General features: G+C 38.8%; 1 protein-coding gene across 1 annotated transcript in view; it reads right to left on the reverse strand.

Annotated features, from left to right (window-relative positions):
- si:ch73-364h19.1 (uncharacterized) overlaps nucleotides 1-20,749 on the reverse strand; it is a 31,510-nt gene that overhangs the window by 10,316 nt on the left and 445 nt on the right. Inside the window, exons 3-4 of the mRNA XM_022665046.2 lie at nucleotides 18,606-18,715; nucleotides 1,260-1,358 (exon numbers count right to left, since the gene is read on the reverse strand). Coding sequence (XP_022520767.2) covers nucleotides 1,260-1,358; nucleotides 18,606-18,715 — 209 coding nt within the window. The remainder of the gene's footprint in view (nucleotides 1-1,259; nucleotides 1,359-18,605; nucleotides 18,716-20,749) is intronic.

The following is a 20,749-nucleotide window of genomic DNA, read 5'->3' on the forward strand; positions in this document are numbered from 1 at the left end:
GTCTTGAAACCGAGTTGATGTTACTTAATTTTACATGAAATTAAATTAAATTTTACGCATCATTTTTTTCAGTGTATGACAGAGATCAGAAATCAAAAAATACACTCCTAAATAGGAAGGGATTGGACAATATATCGATATCACGATTTATCGTATAATATCGATTTGTTGCATCAAATATTAATATTTTTACTAAACTCCATGTGGTGGCACTATAATCAAATGAATAAGGTAAACCTTTGACTCCTCTGTAAACATTATTGGTTGTTATATTCTGTAAAACTCAAACACCAATAAATCCATAATTCCTGGTATCTGCTTATTTAAGGAGTATTTACTAGGATTATGATATTACAATACTTCACGTTATCTGTGAAGAGAATGAAGAGAATAAAATATTTCCCCTAAATATTTACAGCTCTGGAAAAAAAAATAAGAGACCACTTAAAAATTATGAGTTTTTTTTTAAGATTTTACCAAAAAAAAAAAATCTCTGGAATACAATAAAGAGGAAGATGGATGATCACAAACCATCAAACCACCAAACTGAACTGCTTGAATTTTTGCACCAGGAGTAAAGCAGCATAAAGTTATCCAAAAGCAGTGTGTAAGACTGGTGGAGGAGAACATGATGCCAAGATGCATGAAAACTGTGATTAAAAACCAGAGTTATTGCACCAAATATTGATTTCTGAACTCTTAGGTCTGAAAGCTCTGCATCTTTTTTGTTATTTCAGCTATTTCTCATTTTTTGCAAATAAATGCTCTACATTACAATATTGTTATTTGGAATTTGGGAGAAATGTTGTCTGTAGTTTATAGAATAAAACAACAATGTTCATTTAACTCAAACATAAATCTATAAATAGCAAAATCAGAAAAACTGATTCAAACACTGAAGTGCTCTCTTAATTTTTTGCACAGCTGTATATAAAGTTTTTCCCCTAAAAATAGGGATTGTGTTGACAAGTCTGTTGACAAGTCACTGCACAGATAGCAATTAACGTCTGACTGCTGACATCTGTCTAGGTTGTATTTAGTCAGTGGAGCACCTGTGTTTTTCATTGCTAAGATAGCAATACTCCAGAAATTTACCTAAACACACCCCTCATTTCCAGATCACCACACTCATCAGTGTAGATATATTCAGAAGCACTGTTGCTATTTAAACGATGCAGGTGGAAAGTGTGAAAATAGACTGTTGGCGGGGTGTAAGATAGCGACACGCCTTGCACAGGGTGTATTCTGTGTGATCTTACCTGGGAGTTGGGGCTGTCGAGCATCGTGTTGGATGATAGTTCAGCACAGGATGAGCTCACCAGAGTCTGTCTGCTTCTGTAGTACTGAGAGGGGGCTTCCTGTAGAAAGAGTAAAGAATATAAGAGAAAAATATTAAATAATAATATTAATTTAGACGAGAACAAACACTAACAATATGTAATCTCTTATCTTAGGTGCTGTTGCGATTTCTGAGGCTGGTAACTCTGATGAACTTATTCTGTACAACAGAGGAAACTTGGGGCAGTCCTGATGAGTGCCAGTTTCATCATCATAATGTTTTCGATGGTCTTTTTTGCGAATGTACTTGAGGATGCTTTTAAAGTTCTTAAAATTGACTTTAAGATTGACTGACTTCATTTCTTAAAGTCATTTTTTTCGATTCTTTACCTAGTTGAGTATTTCTTGCTTCTCATAATCTGGATTAGAACATTACTCAAATATTCACTATTCACTGTATACCTGTAACTCTTCACAACTTTTATTTTAGTATTTTAATTAACACCACTACTATGAATATAAAAATCCATTTTACATTGCCAGAGGTGGAAAGTAAAAAATACATTTACTTACATTTCTGTAATTGAGTAGATTTTATGAGTAATTTGTAATTTTTAAAGTAGTTTTTAAAATAGATAATTTTACTTTTACTCAAGTTCATTTTGACACAAGTAATACAAAATTACTGAGTAACAAATGAAATGCTGAGGGAAAAAAAACAAATTGCCCAAATAAAAAAAAAAAGAGTTTTGTTCTCCATGGCAGCACAGCTGAACTTTTCCCAGCAGTGTTTATTATTACGGTTAGCTGTGTGAATCAGCGGTGCTCGGGGGAATCTGTGTTCTGTCTATTTGGAATAATAATTAATTTAAAAATATTTAATTTATGATTTGTACTTTTTTTACATCAAAAAAATAAAAGTAACTATGTAACTTTTACTCAAAATAAATTTTAAATTGAGTACTTTTTTTACTTTTACTCGAGTGGATTTTTAGATTGGTACTTTTACTTTTACTTTAGTAGAATTTTAAAGTAAAGTAAAGGTACTTTTACTTAATTACATTTTTTATGTACTTTTTCCACCTCTGTACATTGCTTACACTCATTATTATATTTACATTTAAATATCCACTATAAAAAAACTTCTTAAGCGGCTTTAGAAGAACAAGCGCGATTAATCGCAGTTAATCACAGAATATTGTTGTGATTATTCAGATTTTAACATTTTTTAATTGATTGACACCACTAGTATTTCACTTTTTACTTCATTACTAGCTCTAAATATCATTTTTTAGGAATGTCTTATAGGTCTGAAAGGCAGGAATGGATGTTTATTAATAAATTAAATTAAATTAAGCAGATAAAACGTGAAGCGTTTATCAAAGTGTTACACAAAGCATAAACTACCATTACAACATACCAGCTCCTCCTATATATTCATTCCCTGTCACACACTGACAGGACATGGATATAAACTGCTGTCCTCTTTATTGTGTAGTCACTCCCTCCTCGCCCAGCCCCGCTCGTACGATGTTAAACTCAGACCTTTGGCCGGTCATAAATTATGAGTGCCACTAAGTTGGACCACCAAGCGACTTCCTCGCAGCCACCCGCCCCCGAAACCAAACAAGCTCAGGGCAGGCGGACACTGTATGACACCGGGGAATTCTCCTGGCTCAGCGGGAGCTCTGTGATTACCCCGCACCTAAATGGGGGTCTTTGTGTTCAGAGACAATGCAGTGTCTTACTGTGTCATCGGGGACCCTAGTAACCATCCTCTAAGACTAGTCATTTAAAGGCCTGGGCTGTGTTTCACTCTTGTTTCTCTGGCAGGTACCACTTAACGAGCACACTCAGCTTTACGGCTCACACACGTCACCCAAGTAGCAGAACTGCAGCTCGTTTATCAGCTGATCTGACACTCGGATGGACTGAGAACGGAAGCATTTGAGGCTGAGAGGATCCTAAAACACAGACTAATGCTGCATTATGAAGGAACACATAAGGAATCATGTAGTAACTTTAAAAAAACTGTAAAAATGGACTTGAACTGAAAATAACATAAACATATATATGTTTATCCAAGATGGTGGCGCGTGCACACGCTGCGGCTTCTCTCCCCCCCCCCCCCCCCGAGGAAACAGCGTTTTCGTGTTTTTTGTCTCGTAAGTCGCAGTGTTTTTGTACGTCTTTGTCGTGCGTTCACGTCCTGAAACGCACCTACAGCCGCGAGTTTCTGCTTGGAGTCGGCAGAAACTCACTTTTGGAGTTAAACCGCGGACTCCGAGAAGAACTGCGAGTCTGCGGTGTGCTCCGGACACCCGCACCCCCACCAACCCCCACCGCTGCAGCTCGCCCACAATGGAAGCGCCACAGGCGGCAGGCGAGAAGGCAGAAACGGGGTAAGCACGGGGGTATCCGAGCGAGGCTAGCGGCTAGCCCACACAAGCCAGCTATCCCCCCCAATGTACGCTCTCTGGACAATAAACTGGATTACATCCTCTTACTTCAGTCAACTCAGAAGACCGTGAGAGACTGTTGTGTTTATGTTTTCACCGAAACCTGGCTCAACAACAGCATCCCGGACCACGCCGTTCAGCTGGAGCGGCTAACATGCTATCGGGCGGACCGCGCGCTAGCTGACGGAGGTAAGAGCCGCGGCGGCGGGCTCTGTGTTTACATCAGCGATGCTTGGTGTCGGAACATTGTTGTGGTCTGTAAACACTGCTCACCAGTAGTGGAACTGATGATTATCAAATGCCGTCCGTTCTATCTACCGAGAGATTTCTCCGCCGTGCTGATCGCTGCTGTTTACATCCCTCCGACCTCCAACAACAGCGTGAGGAGTGAAGCACTGAATGAACTGTACCAGTACATCAGTGAACAGCAGACAGCGCACCCAGATGCTTTTCTCATTCTGGCTGGAGATTTCAACCATGCAGACCCAAAGAGTGTGTTTTCTGGACTTTTTAAACACATAGACTTTCCAACCAGGGGAAGCAACATATTGGACCAGGTCTTTACTACACACAGAGGAGCCTACCGAGCCTCCCCCCTCCCCCACCTGGGAGCCTCTGATCACCTCACCATTATGCTAATGCCAGCTTACAGACCACTGGTTAAAGTCACCAAACCAGTTCTTAAGCAGGTACGAGTATGGCCAGAGGGTTCCTCAGAGGCACAACAGACTGGAATATGTTCAGAGAGGCTGCCACCCACAACAACTCCACAGACATTCAGGAGTACACAGAAACTGTCTCTGCCTACATCACCAAGTGCACTGATGATGTAACCGACCTCAAGACCGTCACTGTTCGAGCGAATCAGAAACCATGGCTGACAGGAGAGGTCCACAAGCTCCTTAAGGCTAGAAATGCAGCCTTCAGAACAGGTGACTAGGCAGGCCTGAGGTCAGCCAGGGCCAACCTGTCCCGCGGGATCAGGAAAGATAAGAGGCTGTACTCAAAGAAGATTTCCCAACACTTCAGTGACAGCAGAGACACACAGCACCTGTGGCAGGGTATCCAGTCTATCACAGGCTATAAACCACATCCACAGACCTGCGACAGTGACACATCTCTGCTGAACGACCTAAATGGGTTCTTCGCAAGGTTCGAGCCACTCAACAACACACCCGCCCAGAAATCCATCCTTCCTCCTGGTGACCAGGTGCTGACACTGTCCCCAGACAGTGTGAGGAGAGCATTCAGCAGGATCAATGCTCGGAAAGCTCCTGGGCCTGACAACATTCCTGGCCGTGTGCTGAGAGACTGTGCCTGGGAACTCGCAGAGGTTTATACTGACATTTATAACACCTCTCTGAGTCAGGCGGTGGTTCCCACATGCTTCAAAGCCACCACCATCATCCCTGTCCCAAAGAAGGCATCGCCATCCTGTTTCAATGACTATCGTCCAGTTGCACTCACCCCCATCCTCATGAAGTGCTTCGAACGACTAGTCATGCATCACATCAAGTCTTTGCTCCCCCCCTCCCTGGACCCCTACCAGTTTGCTTATCGGTCAAATCGCTCGACCGATGATGCCATCTCCACTGTTCTCCACTCAGCCCTCACACACCTAGACAAGAAGAACACCTACGTCAGAATGCTGTTTGTTGACTTCAGCTCAGCATTCAACACAATCGTCCCCCAACAGCTCATACACAAACTGGACAGTCCCACAAACTGGGGCTGAGCACTTCACTGTGCAACTGGCTGTTAGACTTCCTGACTGGAAGACCACAGGCAGTGCGGGTTGGCAGCAGCACATCCAGCATCACCACACTGAACACAGGGGCTCCCCAAGGATGTGTGCTGAGCCCCCTTCTGTTCACTCTGCTGACCCACGATTGCACACCAGCACACACCTCCAACCTCTTCGTCAAGTTTGCGGATGACACGACGGTGGTGGGTCTCATCAGCAACAACGATGAGTCACACTACAGGAGCGAGGTGAGCCGCCTGGCCTCCTGGTGCAAACACAACAATCTCTCTCTGAACACAGAGAAGACCACAGAGATTGTTGTGGACTTCAGGAGAACTCACACACTGCACACCCCTCTGTTCATCAACGGAACTGCTGTGGAGAAGTGAGCAGCACCAAGTTCCTGGGTGTGCACGTCACAGAGGACCTCTCCTGGAGCACCAACTCAGCGTCACTGGCCAGGAAGGCAAATCAGCGTCTCTACATTCTCCGCAAGCTGAGAAGAGCTGGAGCCCTGACCCCCATCATGACCACCATCTACAGAGGGGCCATCGAGAGCATCCTGACCAGCTGTTTCACCGTGTGGTACGGGGCCTGCACAGCATCCTGCCGCAGGACCCTCCAGCGCATCGTGAGAGCAGCTGAGAAGATTGTTGGCACCTCTCTCCCCTCCCTTCAGGACTTGTACAGCTCCCGCCTCACACGGAAAGCCCTCCGTCTGGCAGGAGATCCCTCTCACCCGCTACACAGCTTCTTCATCCTGCTGCCATCAGGGAGGAGACTGCGGAGTCTCAGGGCGAGGACCAGCAGACTGCGAGACAGCCCCATCCATCAGGCTGTGAGGATGCTGAACTCTCTTCCTGCTCTACCCCCCATCCCAATCCTGCCCCCAGCACACACTCACTCAGCATCCTGACCCCCCCACTAATAAAGTACTGAAACTCTGCACTACAATGCACAAAGTACTGGTCCCTTCCAAACGGACTTGCACTACACAACACCTGCACTACTGATATACTTGCACTGTCAATACGCACTTTAATTCCACTTAATTAAACTGTGAACTTTAAGGACTTACGCACCCATTCACTTTACCAGCCTTAAGCTATATACCATATACCGTATTTGCACTACTGTTATTTACTATTTTTACTGTCATTCCATCTCAATCACCATCAATATTGCACTATTGTCTTACGTATGTTTATTGTGTCTTGCTGTATTGAACATATAGTGTCTCCCACTCTTTTATATTATAATTATATATCTATTTTTACTTATTTACTTATATTTATATATCTATTCCTCCCCCACACCACTGCACCTTGTTTTTGTCTCATGTATGTCTATTGTGTCCCTGCTGTATTGTACACATAGTGTCTCCCATTCTCCTTTATTATATCTATTATCTGTACTTGCTGTAAAATTGGGAAGGAGAGTAACGTAATTTCAATTCTCTGTATGTCCTGTACATATGCAGTATTGACAATAAAACTACTTGACTTGACTTGACTACAGGGGTTGGACAGTGAAACTGAAACACCTGGTTTTAGAGCACAATAATTTATTGTGGTGACGGACAGTTCTGGTGGAAACAGGAGAGTTGAGGTGCACATTGAATTCTGCCGTGATTTGATCAGCCGTGGTTTTATGTTTTTTGGATACAATCCGGGTTAGCACCCGAACATCCCTTTCAGACAGCTTCCTCTTACAGCATCCACAGTTAATCCTGTTGGATGTGGTTGGTCCTTCTTGGTGGTATGCTGACATTACCCTGGATACCGTGGCTCTTGATGCATCACAAAGACTTGCTGTCTTGGTCACAGATGCTCCAGCAAGACGTGCACCAACAATTTGTCCTCTTTTGAACTCTGATATGTCTCCCATAATGTTGTGTGCATTGCAATATTTTGAGCAGAACTGTGCTCTTACCCTGCTAATTGAACCTTCACACTCTGCTCTTACTGGTGCAATGTGCAATTAATGAAGATTGACCACCAGGCTGCTCCAATTTATCCATGAAACCTCCCACACTAAAATGACAGGTGTTTCAGTTTCATTGTCCAACCCCTGTATATATATAGACTGGCTGCTACACTATGCGCTATGAGTTTTTGTGAATATATAAGTCTATGAAATTATCAGTACAAATATGGTGGAGCACAGAGCTGAAGCTAGTGTTATAGTATGAAAACAGAGGATTTTAATAAGCTTCTTGTGCACTTTTTAAGTTATTAATGCCTCGTTTTAAATGTCAGGGCTCTCCAGATTCTAGCAAGGAGGTGTGGAGCTACTTTGAGCTGGATAACGGTGTAAAAAGTGATTTATCAGGGTAAATTATGCCCCGTTTTACCTAGTCTGAAGGGTGTTTGTACAAACTGTTAAAAATTCTGGATCTCTGAACGCTGTGGGAGAACGGAGGTGTGCTATTCATCAAAGGTAAGAACTTTTTATCATGTTTTACTACAACAAAAGTCTATTTTACACCAGAGTTCTTCTTTAAACCAAAATACCAGGGAAAGCATTTAGTTGCTCTTATCTGCCGTGATGTTAACTTATCCTGTGCAACAGAGGAAACTCTTGCTCGTTTCTTTCCTGGGGTGGTCCTGATGAGTGCCAGTTTCATCATTTTGATGGTCTTTTTTTGCGAATGCACTTAAGAATGCTTTCAAACTTCTTGAAATAAAGTAGTAGCCATAATCTGAACTGGATTAGAACATTGCTTAATATTTACTTTTCACTGTATACCTGTAACTCTACCTCTTCACTACTTTACTTTAACTGATGCTCTCAAACCTTTACATTAAGAGACAAGAAATTCAAGTAATTAACTCTTGATGAGTTCAGCACAGCTGTTAACTGAAAGCCTGAATTCCAGGTGACTCTACCTCATAAAGCTGACTGAGAAAATGTAGCCAATATGCACAAAACCGATCATCTAATCATTTATCATCAGCTACTGCCAGATAGAATCTACCCTGTTCACTAATAATAATGAGAAAAGTATCTCCATTAATTACTCTGTATGTAGAAGTATACATAATAAGCTTTAAAATACTTCTGTAGAAGTTAAGGTATCAACTTAAGCTTTTTACTCTTTAAGTAAAAAAGGAAAAGTGTAAAAGTACTGGTATCAAAACTACTTAAAGCATAAAAGTAAAAGTAATGTAAGGGGAAAAAATAAAGCCATTAAGAACAAAAGCAAGAAGAAGTTTAGTTGGACTGGAGTTTGTCTGGAGTTCTCTTGAGTCTCTACACGGATCATCTTCATACTAGACTACATACGTCTGCTATTATCTTGCAGGTGTGATGGATCACAGTATAAACCAATAGGGAGTCGGAGTGGTATCTGTTTATACTTCTCTACATCCAATCACAATCAGATTCACTCTATCTGGATGGAGAGATTTATCTGGATAGGGGTTTTGTTGAACGATGAGAAGCCGGAATAAAAAACAGCTGAAATGAAATAGGAGTAACGAGACTGTTTTTACAATTTAAGCAGTGAGAAATCATATAATCAATACTAAATTGGGTCTAGATAGTTGATCCACTATGTTATATACAGCTCTGGAAAAAAATTAAGAGACGAGTTCAGTTTCTTAATCAGTTTCTCAGATTTGGCTATTAATAGGTTTATGTTTGAGTAAAATGAGTAAAAACATTGTTATTTTATTCTATTCCATACCTCAAATAATGCAAACAAAACAAGTTCATATTTATAAAGTTTTAAGAGTTCAGAAATCAATATTTGATGGAATAACCCTGGTTTTTAATCACAGTTTTTATGCATCTTGGCATCATGTTCTCCACCAGTCTTACACACTGCTTTTGGTGCAAAAAAATGAGCAGTTCAGTTTGGTGGTTTGATGGTTTGTGGTCATCCATCTTCCTCTTGATTATATTCCACAAGTTTTAATTTGGTAAAATCAAAGAAACGCATCAATTTTTAAGTGGTCTCTTGTGTTTTTGTACAAATTTCTTACCATAAGGAACAATAATGTATAAAACATCACAAAGCCACATTCCAGCTCAGCTTCAACAGTGACGTCACTCACTACAGTGACGTGTTACGACCTTTCCCACCGCCTGTTTGGGGAAAGCCGGGTCAGAGGTCACCTCCCCTCGCTGCTTCACACTTTCAGGAGTCTCGGCTGGTGTGGAAAAAAGAGAGAGACGTCCTTTTGTGTTCCTCCCCGATTCAGGCAGTGTGAAAAAGCGCAAGCGTGTAAAATTAGGGGTAAAGTCGGGGGAGGACCTCTCCAGCGGTGTGCCTTTTTCAGCGCTGACCTAAAAGTACAGCTATTGTCTCCTCGGACCTCCCCCACACCCACCGCAGGGTCCGGCCGCCATTCATGAGAAAAGGCCTTCAGAGAAAGGGAAGATATAAGTATGTAAAAATCGAGTCACGTAGACTCTTCATCAGACCATCAGACACTCAGACAAAGAAGCTACTGCTTCTCAAAGCCTCGATCTGTGACCTGATTCAGCTTTTAAAGATTTGGGACTGAAGTGTTTCATTATTAGTATTATTATTATTAGTTCATCTACAATAAATCAGCATGAATACACTTGTGAATTAATGATTCATGATAAATGGTTTTACCCATTAAAAACCATTTCCGGATGTGCTTATGAATATGAAACATCTGAGTGAGTGATTGAATGACTAATGAATTGAAGTAAATGAATGAAACAATTATTTTACCAATAAAAAAATTATGGTCAGTAGTGCCCAATTGATATTAAACATATTTTTAGATATACAATTTGAAACATTAAAACTCCAGTTAATGACTGGTAATATGATTTTTTGGCAACATATTGTGCCAAAATAATTGCGATAAATTATTATATATTTATATTATCATCAGATCATTTTCTCTCACTGCTATATTAATGGAGTTACTGCATAATAATGCAATTACTCCATTTACTCCATAGATTAATTGTCATTTTTTTATAATAATACCTTAAGTAAAGTTTTTTTTTGTTCCCAAATTATACTTCCTCTCTACAGATTGTAGCATATTTTTTACATATATTCATTTATCCATTCATTCATTCATTCTAATGTATATAACCACACAAAAAGCACGCTGGACAAGGTCAGTTCAAATGACTGATTTTAGGTCCACATATTATTCAATAATTGGATAATGTAATTGCTGCAGAACAGACCTATGTTTTATTGGTGTCAGTTGTCAACTAATTATGGTTAAGCATGATTGATTATATAATTTTTGCACGAGGAGTAAAGGCATAGAGTTTTCCAAAAGCAGTGTGTAAGACTGGTGGAGGAGAACATGATGCCAAGACAAAGCATGAAATCTGTGATTAAAAACCAGGATTATTCAGCTAAATATTGATTTCTGAACTCTTACAACTTTAGTATTGTTTTTTTCTAAATGAAATTATTTAAATGAATTATTTGAAGTCTGAAAGCACTGTCAGTAGACTCCAGCAGACGTTGTGTCTCTCCAAACCATCACTGATCATCAGTACATTTTACATTTCATTTAAAGTAAATCAAGGGAGCAGAGTCTGGAGGAAGAGTGGAGAGACACACAGTCCAAACTGCTCGAGGTCTAGTGTGAAGTTTCCACCAATCAGTGATGGTTTGGAGAGACATGTCATCTGCTGACAGCTTTTACGGAGATGCGGATTTCATTTTCCAGCAGGACTTGGCACACTGCCCACACTGCAGAAAGTACCAAATGGTTTTATATAATATTCTAATTATCTGAGACACTGATTTTCGGGTTTTCATTGGCTGTAAAACCAATGTATATATAGCACTGTTGTTGTGGGAATTCCTGACAGATGATACAGAAGGCACTTCGTATCTCTACACTCATTTACAGGGCGAGGGGTTACAGCAGTGACCCGTGTTTCCTCCTGACATCTAACAGCAGGTCCTGCAGGTTCCTCTCAGGGCTGATCCTGGCGGGAGGTGGGCCGTGTTTCCTGCGGGGGGGGTGGGGAGCAGGTCGACTGCAGGGCTGGATCTGCTTTACTGAGATAAGCTGCTGGTTGCTCCTGGGGTCTGGCTGAGACTGACACGAGCAGGAAGAGGAAGCTGTGAGGATGTTATTGCTGGAGCCTGGGTCACATCACCAGCCCACACTTCCTCTCCTACAGCTTTCAGACTAAAAACGGCCCTCTGATATTGATCTCTGATCAGTTTCCTCCAACCAAATCCATAATCTAACGCTTATAAAACCCCTTTAGCTGCTAAAACAGACTGTTCACAATTCTACTTTTCCTAATTTTTCACTTAAACCTGCTCAAAAGCTTTACTTTTTAGACTTAAGTTACCTGGCTAAATAAAAACTATAGTACCATATTTATCTGGCCAATTTTTCACCTATTTAGATGCTACTCAGCTGTATTTCCCCCTATCATTAGTGATGCTCCAACACCAGGAGGGTGAAGACTAGCACACGCCTCCTCCGACACATGGGAAGTCAGACGCCGCCTTTTTTTGAACTGCTGCTGATGCTGTAGCATTGCCTAGTAGCATCACAGCGCTAACACTCGGAGGAAAGCGCAGCCACTCGGTTCTGATGCATCAACTCACAGACGCAGCCTTGTGCTGATCCACATCACCCTAGAGGAGTGATGAGGGGAAAGAGCGCCATCTACTGTACCCACCCAGAGAGAGCAAGACAAATTGTGCTCTCTCGAGGCTCCGGCAGCTGATAGCAAGCTGCATGACTGGGATTCCAACCAGCGATCTCCCGATTATAGTGGCAGAGTCACTTTAGACCTATTGTTGATAATTATGTTATTGACTCTTAGTAAAATACAAACCAAGCTGAACTGCTTGAATGAATTTGTGCACCAGGAGTAGAGGCATAAAGTATCCAAAAGCAGTGTGTCTGGTGGAGGAGAACATGATGCCAAGATGCATGAAAAAAAACGGTGATAAAAACAAGGGTTGTTCCACCAAATATGGAATTCTGAACTCTTAAAACTTTATGAATATGAACTTGTTTGTTTCCTTTGCATTATTTGAGGTCTAAAAGCTCTGCATCTGCATTTGATATTTCTGCAAATAAATGCTGTAAATGAGAATATTTTTATGTGGAATTTGGGAGAAATGTTGTCTGTAGTTTATAGAATAAAACAACAATGCTCATTTTAATCAAACATAAACCTATAAATAGCAAAATCAGACAAACTGATTCAGAAACTGAAGTGATCTCTTTATTTTTTTCAGAGCTGTATTTTTCCATAACTGGAACAAGTTGGTAATTAAAAGCCTTTTCAGAGTCAGTTCACCCACTTTGCCAGAAAAGGGTCAAAAGTGAATCTAAACAGGATAAAAGAGGTCACTGAAACACCCAGCACTCTGCTCTGCTGCCAGCACACAGCGGGAGTTCCCTCGCTGCTACGTGTCTGATTATTGCGTAACGTTTGCGGAGGTACAGTACGCTGCTGATCAACAGAGCGAACAGGAACAATCAGCTCTTTATGCTCTGCTTAGCCGAGGCTCTATTTGTGGAGATAACTCCTGACATTCACAGCTATGAGATATCACTTTCCCCTGCACACAGTTCCTATTGTGTTATTACTGTACGAGACGCTGGTGAGGTAAGAGATAGCGGCGCAGCTGGATCACCTCTCAATCTGCTCCTCTCTGCATTGTCTAAAACGAGGAGGAGAACGCCCAGCAGTGCTTTCAGAACAACACTGCACTTCCATAGAAGACATGGTAGAGTTTCAGTTCCTCATGCACTCATACACTGACCCCCCCTGAACTGCAGGCGTGAAGTTCTTAGTATAGTTGTAGATGTCAGGTGTCAGATTTACTGTATATGTATGTGAATTCTTATAAACGCTGCTTCTTCAATGGTTCTTTAGCTAAACTAATGGCTTAATATAGAATATTGGGAACCTGTCCAGGTGCTTCACCCATGGGGATCACACACTGCTTGTAATAATAATAGTTATAATAATAATCATCATCAATCATAATAATTAATAATCATAATAACGACATATTTAGAATAAAAGTATGTAAAGGGTGTTAAGTATGTTGCACCATTGCTGTTGTTTTTTACCTCGTTATTCGCACTCTCCAAGTTTGGCTACTTTATGCGCGTTTCATGCAACAAGTAGCTAACTAGGGGTGAGACTAAAACGTCGCGATATTTCTCGTCAAGCTTAAACCTGTCTCGCGGGGAAAAAAAAAGTTTAGTGTGGACTTTTTAAGAGGGATCTGGCAACCCAGTAGTGATATCAGTGAGTGTGTTGGCTGAGCAGTGAGAGCAGCTCTCAGCAGAAGAGGGAAATTCGGGTATTTGTATAGAAGACGCTTCTGCTACTTTTAAGTTGTATGTCTGGCTGCATTTTGGCTCCAGTGGAAACAATAAACGGTAACAGAGTGACCAACAAGACACAAACCATATATAAATACAGTAAATAAATCCTACACGTGACTGTTTCATAGGCAGGTGTACTAATCCCTTAGCTCTGTACTGTATTTAAAAACATGTTCTGTCTCTGTTTCACTTCAAGCATAGTCTTAATATGACTGGTTATGGTTATGAATAGTTAAATTACAAGAGATTTAGGAGAAAAAAACACACAAACCCTAGTCTTAATATGACTGGTTGTAGTTTGCACTTTTTGTTCGCACTATATATGAGAAAAGTTTTACTTTTATTTTTTATTCCTATTTTTATTTCTATTTCTTATAGAATCAATGTGTGAGAGAAACCAGTCTGTTAAGTTTGCGTTATATGATTTAGTCAAATAAAACTCATTTTTCATTTTTGATGTTTTCTTTAAAATTTTATTTTTAAATCTTTAAAAATAAAAAAAGGTTTTAAAAACTTTTTTAGACTTTGCGGTTCTCAGTAGTACCGAGACATTTCGGTTGGTGCCTTTTTGGTATTGCATTTCGATATCCAGCCCTAGTGTAGATATAAGCAATACAAAATTAACATATTTGCTTAAGAAAAAACGATGAACCTCCTGTGCGAATGTTAGAGTGAGCATATAAACTTATTACAGTATTACAGTAGCCGTGTGCACAGCAGAGCTGGGGGAGAAAGCTGCACGTACTTCTTGTGCAGAGACTGAACATGGAAAAGAAAAATAAGTTTTACAGCTCAATAAACTTAATTTAACCAGCTCTAATCAACAAGCATACACCAGAAATACAACTACCTGTCTGTAGAACAGTTTAACAATCTGGAAATGCAGACCGTTCTTTTGATATATATTGCCCAGCCCTACACTGTAGTACTAGTATATCTATAAAACTATATTATGCTAATAAGAATGAACAGCAGTAGCTAAAATTAACATTCTTGACTAAAACCTAAACAAAACAAACAATATTAAGCATGTGGTCAAAGGCAGAAACATGGTTCTACAGTAGATTTTCAATAATTTCACCATTTTTTTTAAATAGCTGCATTTATAAAGAGCACCTTACTCCATGCTGGTTACAATTTGATTATATATTTAAAAACATCATTGTTCAACTTATATTTTTCTATATGAATTTTATTCCTCGAATTTCACCAAACTCCAAAAGTGCTTTTTCACAATTTTGGGCTAAATACGGTATATTTGGTTGAGAAAAACATCAGAGAGAGCTCAATCTAAACCTGGTCAATCTGAACGTAAATTCAGGTTCATCCACTCTGAAAGGGGACTGCAGCACAAAGCACCAGGTTGATGCTGATTTTCTATATAACACTCTGCCGATGACATATCTGCCGATGTTAATGCAGATGCCGATATACACATTTATAACGTACAGAGAGACTACACACCCCAGTGTAATTTTAATGTGCAACTATTAAACTAATAAAAATAAATGAAAATGAGCCTAAACCAATGGATTTTAAAGAAGCCTGGCCAGTGTCAGCCAATTGCTGTAGTGCACCAGCGCTGCATGGTAATTTTCTAGCAAACAGTAAATATATCAGCACGTATTGCTTCGAAATATTGGCCATATCATCCAATGCTGACAAAACACGTTTTAAAAGTACTCTCACTATAGAGGTCGTTAAATACCTGGAAATCCTCAAATTCCCTAAACTTACTAATAAATTACTTTAACCCCTTAAAATGTCTTGTCCCGTATACAGGCTACAGGTGTACAAAACCCTTTTTCTCTGCAGTAAAATAAGTCCTGTAGGGCTTTGAAATCTCCTACAGGAAACTACAGGAGAAGCTGCCTGTTCACTCTTTACTTCACTTAATCATTTCAGATCAGTAACAGGAATCAACCCAAGTTCTGCCGGTATGAAAATAGACCTAAAAACTAGACAAACAAAGAACTGTTTGATTTCTATTCCGGAAAATCATGTTTTTAAAATGAAGCTCAGGAAGGAGCCAATTTTATTATTTTATTCATTATATTTTGGCATTAGCAGATTTACTTAAATATTGTTTTATATTTTCTATAAAATTATAATTATGTTTTCAGTAATGTTCCTTATCAAACATTACATTACATTACATTTGGCAGACGCTTTTGTCCAAAGCGACTTACAATATTGAAGTGCAAATAATAGAAGAGGTTAAGTACAAAAATAATAGAAGTTAAAAATAAAGCATCTATAGATAGGGCCTTAAGGAGGTCAGAGGGAAATAATGGGATAGAGGAGTAGAGAAGAGGAAGAAGGAGATGAGGTTAGAATTAGTTAGTTTGTTAGAGGTGTTAGGAGAGTAAGTGCTCTTTGAAGAGCTCTGTCTTCAGGAGTTTATTAAAGATAGTGAGAGATTCTCCTGATCTGGTAGTGGAAGGTAGTTAGTTAGAGGTGTTAGGAGAGTAAGTGCTCTTTGAAGAGCTCTGTCTTCAGGAGTTTCTTAGAGATAGCGAGAGATTCTCCTGATCTGGTAGTGCAACATGAAAAACATGAAACATGAAAGCTTTTTATGTGATGCTTGAATAGACATCCTCAAGATAATTGAGACAATTGAGAAAAAGCCTGTCCTGTTAAGGGTTTAATGAACCAAAGTAAATCTGAGATTAAACAACACGTTTTCAGTCCAAAATAGAACGTTTTTATCATGTGCTTGATAACTGAGAGCAATAACTTATCAAAAGCTGCTCCCCTGAAAACAACCTCTCTGACTCTTAACACACTTTATACACAATATAATAGAGGACAGTGGGCAGGTGCTCCTGTTTGCTTTCTTTCTATTTATTCCTCAACACAGCGAAATGACTGTCCATTAACTGTAATAGTACACAACAGATGTGTCAGACCAGCTCTGAATTTAGTGCTTATTATTCAGTAACTACTGCGCATTACTGGTTAACCACCTGGAGAGTAATATGTAAGCTATGCAGGCCACTGAAAAAAATCATGAGTAAAATTTACTTTAAAAAAAAACTTTCTGCATTTGTTTTTTTTAAAGTAAATTTAATTTAAGATAAATTTAAGTAACTTCAACTCAGTTTCAAGACTTAAATAGAGTTACACAGAGTAAATAAGAGAACTGAACTTCAGTCAATCCTTTCTTTTATTAAACTTTACTTCATTTATTTTTACTGAATCAATCCTTTCTTTTAGTAAACTTTACTTCATTTATTTTTACTGAATCAATCCTTTCTTTTAGTAAACTTTACTTCATTTATTTTTACTGAATCAATCCTTTCTTTTAGTAAACTTTACTTCATTTATTTTTACTGAATCAATCCTTTCTTTTAGTAAACTTTACTTCATTTATTTTTACTGAATCAATCCTTTCTTTTAGTAAACTTTACTTAAATGTTGCATACAATATTACCTAATTACAATTACTTCATTTTTACAATATTACTCAAATAGTTTATGATACATAATATATTATAATTCCTGAAATTTAAATATATGTAGTTAAAGTTATGTACACACATATTACACTGTCTCAACACATGGATGGCATGTAATACATTCTTAAGAACGTATTAAAAATATATATTTTTTATTATTATTTTTTGTAATTAGGTAATATTGTATGCAGAAATGAAGTAAAGAGTAAAGTTTACTAAAAGAAAGGATTGACTGAAGTTCAGTTAACTTAGTACTACAGGTTTGCACTTCAAGCATAGTCTTAATATGACTGGTTGTGGTTTGCACTTTTTGTTCGCACTATATAAGACCTAGACATGTTTTATTTTTATTTTTTATTCTTATTTCTATTTCTTATAGAATCAATGTGTGAGAGAAACCAGTCTGTTAAGTTTGAGTTATATGATTTTGTCAAATAAAACTCTTTCTTTAAAACTTTTCTTTAAAATTGTATTTTTAAATCTCGTCTCGTCTCGTTCTCGTGAACCCAGTATCGTGTCTCGTCTCGTCTCGTGATGTTAGTGTCTCGTCACACCCCTATAGATAACTTTTTTAGACTTTGCAGTTCTCAGTAGTACCGAGACATTTCGGTTGGTGCCTTTTTGGTATTGCATTTCGATATCCAGCCCTAGTGTAGATATAAGCAATACAAAATTAACATATTTGTTTGAGAAAACAATGAACCTCCTGTGCGAAAGTTAGAGTGAGCATCTAAACTGTGTATTACAGTAGCTGCCTGCACAGCGGAGTTGGGGGAGAAAGCTGCACGCACTTCTTGTGCAGAGACTGAACATGGAAAAGAAAAAAAGTTTTACAGCTCAATAAACTTAATTTAGCCGACTCTAATCAACAAGCATACACCAGAATCAATCCTTTCTTTTAGTAAACTTTACTTCATTTATTTTTACTGAAGTTCAGTTAACTTAGTACTACAGGTCCTCGCTACAGATGTTCCCTTTTTGAGGTTTTAGGGTTTAAAAAATAGCCTGACTGGAGTTAACATGACTAATGTTCATTCTCTCCTCCTCTCCTATCTGGAGCAAAACATTTGGACCGGTTCCTAATAGCAGCTGTGGGTTAGAGCAGAGATATCTCCATGAATGGGTGATATCTCCAGGCTGGGTTTGGTCAGAGTTATCTTTCAGAAAAGAGGAAGGGTTTGTAAGGACGGACGCAGAGCTTCTGATAACAGACTGCACACAGAGAAAGAGCTGGGGCTGACTGAGCAGATTCACAGCTGACGAGAGAGAGTGACGAGAGATAGCGAGAGTGACGAGAGTGACCAAAGAGAGAGTGTGAGTAAGATGAAGGGAGTCTCACCAGGTCTCCATGTGAGTCTCGATAAGTCCTGACTTTGCAGCACAGAAAGTCCTTCCTGAAGATCAGGGACAGCAGCACAGCGATCACCACGAAGAACACCAGGCAGGAAACTGAGGGAGGAGAGAGAGAGAGAGAGAGAGAGAGAGAGAGAGAGAGAGAGAGAACTCATCAGTCAGAGGATTAACCAGCATTCTTCAGCCTCTGCAGCCTCTTTACCGGCCTACTGAAGCCTGGACTGATACCCTCTCAAGAGTTATTTAGAGCGACACTACAAAGAAACTGCCTTTGATTCCCTTAAACACAGTGAATGTGAGTGTGAAGTTCCTGAATCCCAATCCTCACACTATGTGCACCCCAGTACTTTCCCTTATCTACTACAACCAATAGTAGCTGGGATGTCCCCATCAGGTTATACTGCTCTGATCTGATCCAAGTCTTTCAGTGATGAGCATCAGCCAATACCCATCCTATTATCACTAAACCTTAAACAATATTATTTTCATTAATATCAGAAAATGTGTTCATTTGTAGTATATGCAGATATATGCAGATCAATCAATCAATAATACCGTCCCCCTGCTGACGTCCAACCATCTGCGTCTCGCCGCTATTAGAGGCACACTTCTTCCTTCTACCCCATCTCTAAACCCATACATCACCCAGTGTCCCTCCCAAACTACCCATATATATATTGTATACAATATATCGAGACACAGAAATATCATGATATTAAAAATCCATATCGTGATAATAGGGCTGTTCTGTCTTAAAAGTAGTCTATTATTTACTGTGAAGCTTTAGGTGTATTTATTGTATAATTGTTTAAGTTTGCAGTTTATATGCATGCACTAAATATTCTGCAGTGTTATTTGCTGCACTATATTATTTTATGCTATATTATTTATTTTGCCACATTATGATTATTCTGTTATACTATTATACTATATTCCTGAAATGAATCAATTATTTTAGTTTTCCTATTTCGCCAAGTATATCGTTATCGCTAAAATACCCTGAAATATCGTGATATTATTTTAGAGCCATATCGCCCACCCCTACTACCCATCCTACTTTTTTTTTAGTGTGGAGTCAGCTAAAATCAGGTGGTTTAGTTACACAAACACATTAAGCTAGGGCTGGAGTTTGTATCACAATATATTTCTTAATTTTTATATGATATACAGTACCAGTCAAAAGTTTGGACATGCTTTAAATTATGTGGTTCATCATCATTTTAATTAAATTATATTAGCACATATTTAGTTATCATGAATAAATTAATATATAGTTAGTGTCTTAATCATACAAAAAACACAACCAAACAAGTCGTAAACCGTGTTATATTAGTTAGCATTACATTTAGAATATATATTTAACCACAAATTACAGCAGGTCTAAATAAATTAGCTTTAAAATAACCAGCTATGTTAGAAGTTAAAGATAAGTTAGCAGAACACAATTTTAACTATTACAGAAAACTAATAATATGTTTTTAGGTATTCTCATATAATTACCCATCTTATTATTAGAGTCTTAATGATAAAAATAACTTTAGGTAAACATCCTATATAAACTAGCTAAATGCTTTGAAGTATTGGCCATATCAACCACAATAATTACCCAACTAGCCCATATAACCAGACATGTTAGAAGCTATTATTGTATACACATTATAATAGCACATAATTAGCTATAATGAAAAAAAATGTATATCTAATTAGAGTCTTATTGGTAGAATATATATTTAAGCACAAATTACAGCAGTTCTAAATAAATTAGCTAGAAAATAACCAGGCATGTTAGAAGTTACAGACTACAGTTATCAGAACAATATTTACACCATTACAGCAAGCTAATATTATGTTTTGCATGTATTAGCATTATAATTAGCCATCAGTTTTATTACATATATTTTTTTTGTTTTTTGTTTGTATTACATTTTATAGCTTTTAGCTGTTGTAACAGGTTCTATAACAGGTTGTTTCTGTTACAGAAGGGCCGATGTAGTGTTAGGAGTCTTGCCCAAGGACTCTTATTAATGTATCACAGCATTTATTCACCCAGGACAGGAATTGAACCCCAGTCTCCCACATGATCTGCTAGTTCACTGATATTATAAAATTATAAACTATAAGCAAACAGCC

The sequence above is a fragment of the Astyanax mexicanus genome, chromosome 19, assembly GCF_023375975.1.
Source record: "Astyanax mexicanus isolate ESR-SI-001 chromosome 19, AstMex3_surface, whole genome shotgun sequence".
In the NCBI taxonomy this organism is placed as follows: domain Eukaryota; kingdom Metazoa; phylum Chordata; class Actinopteri; order Characiformes; family Acestrorhamphidae; genus Astyanax; species Astyanax mexicanus.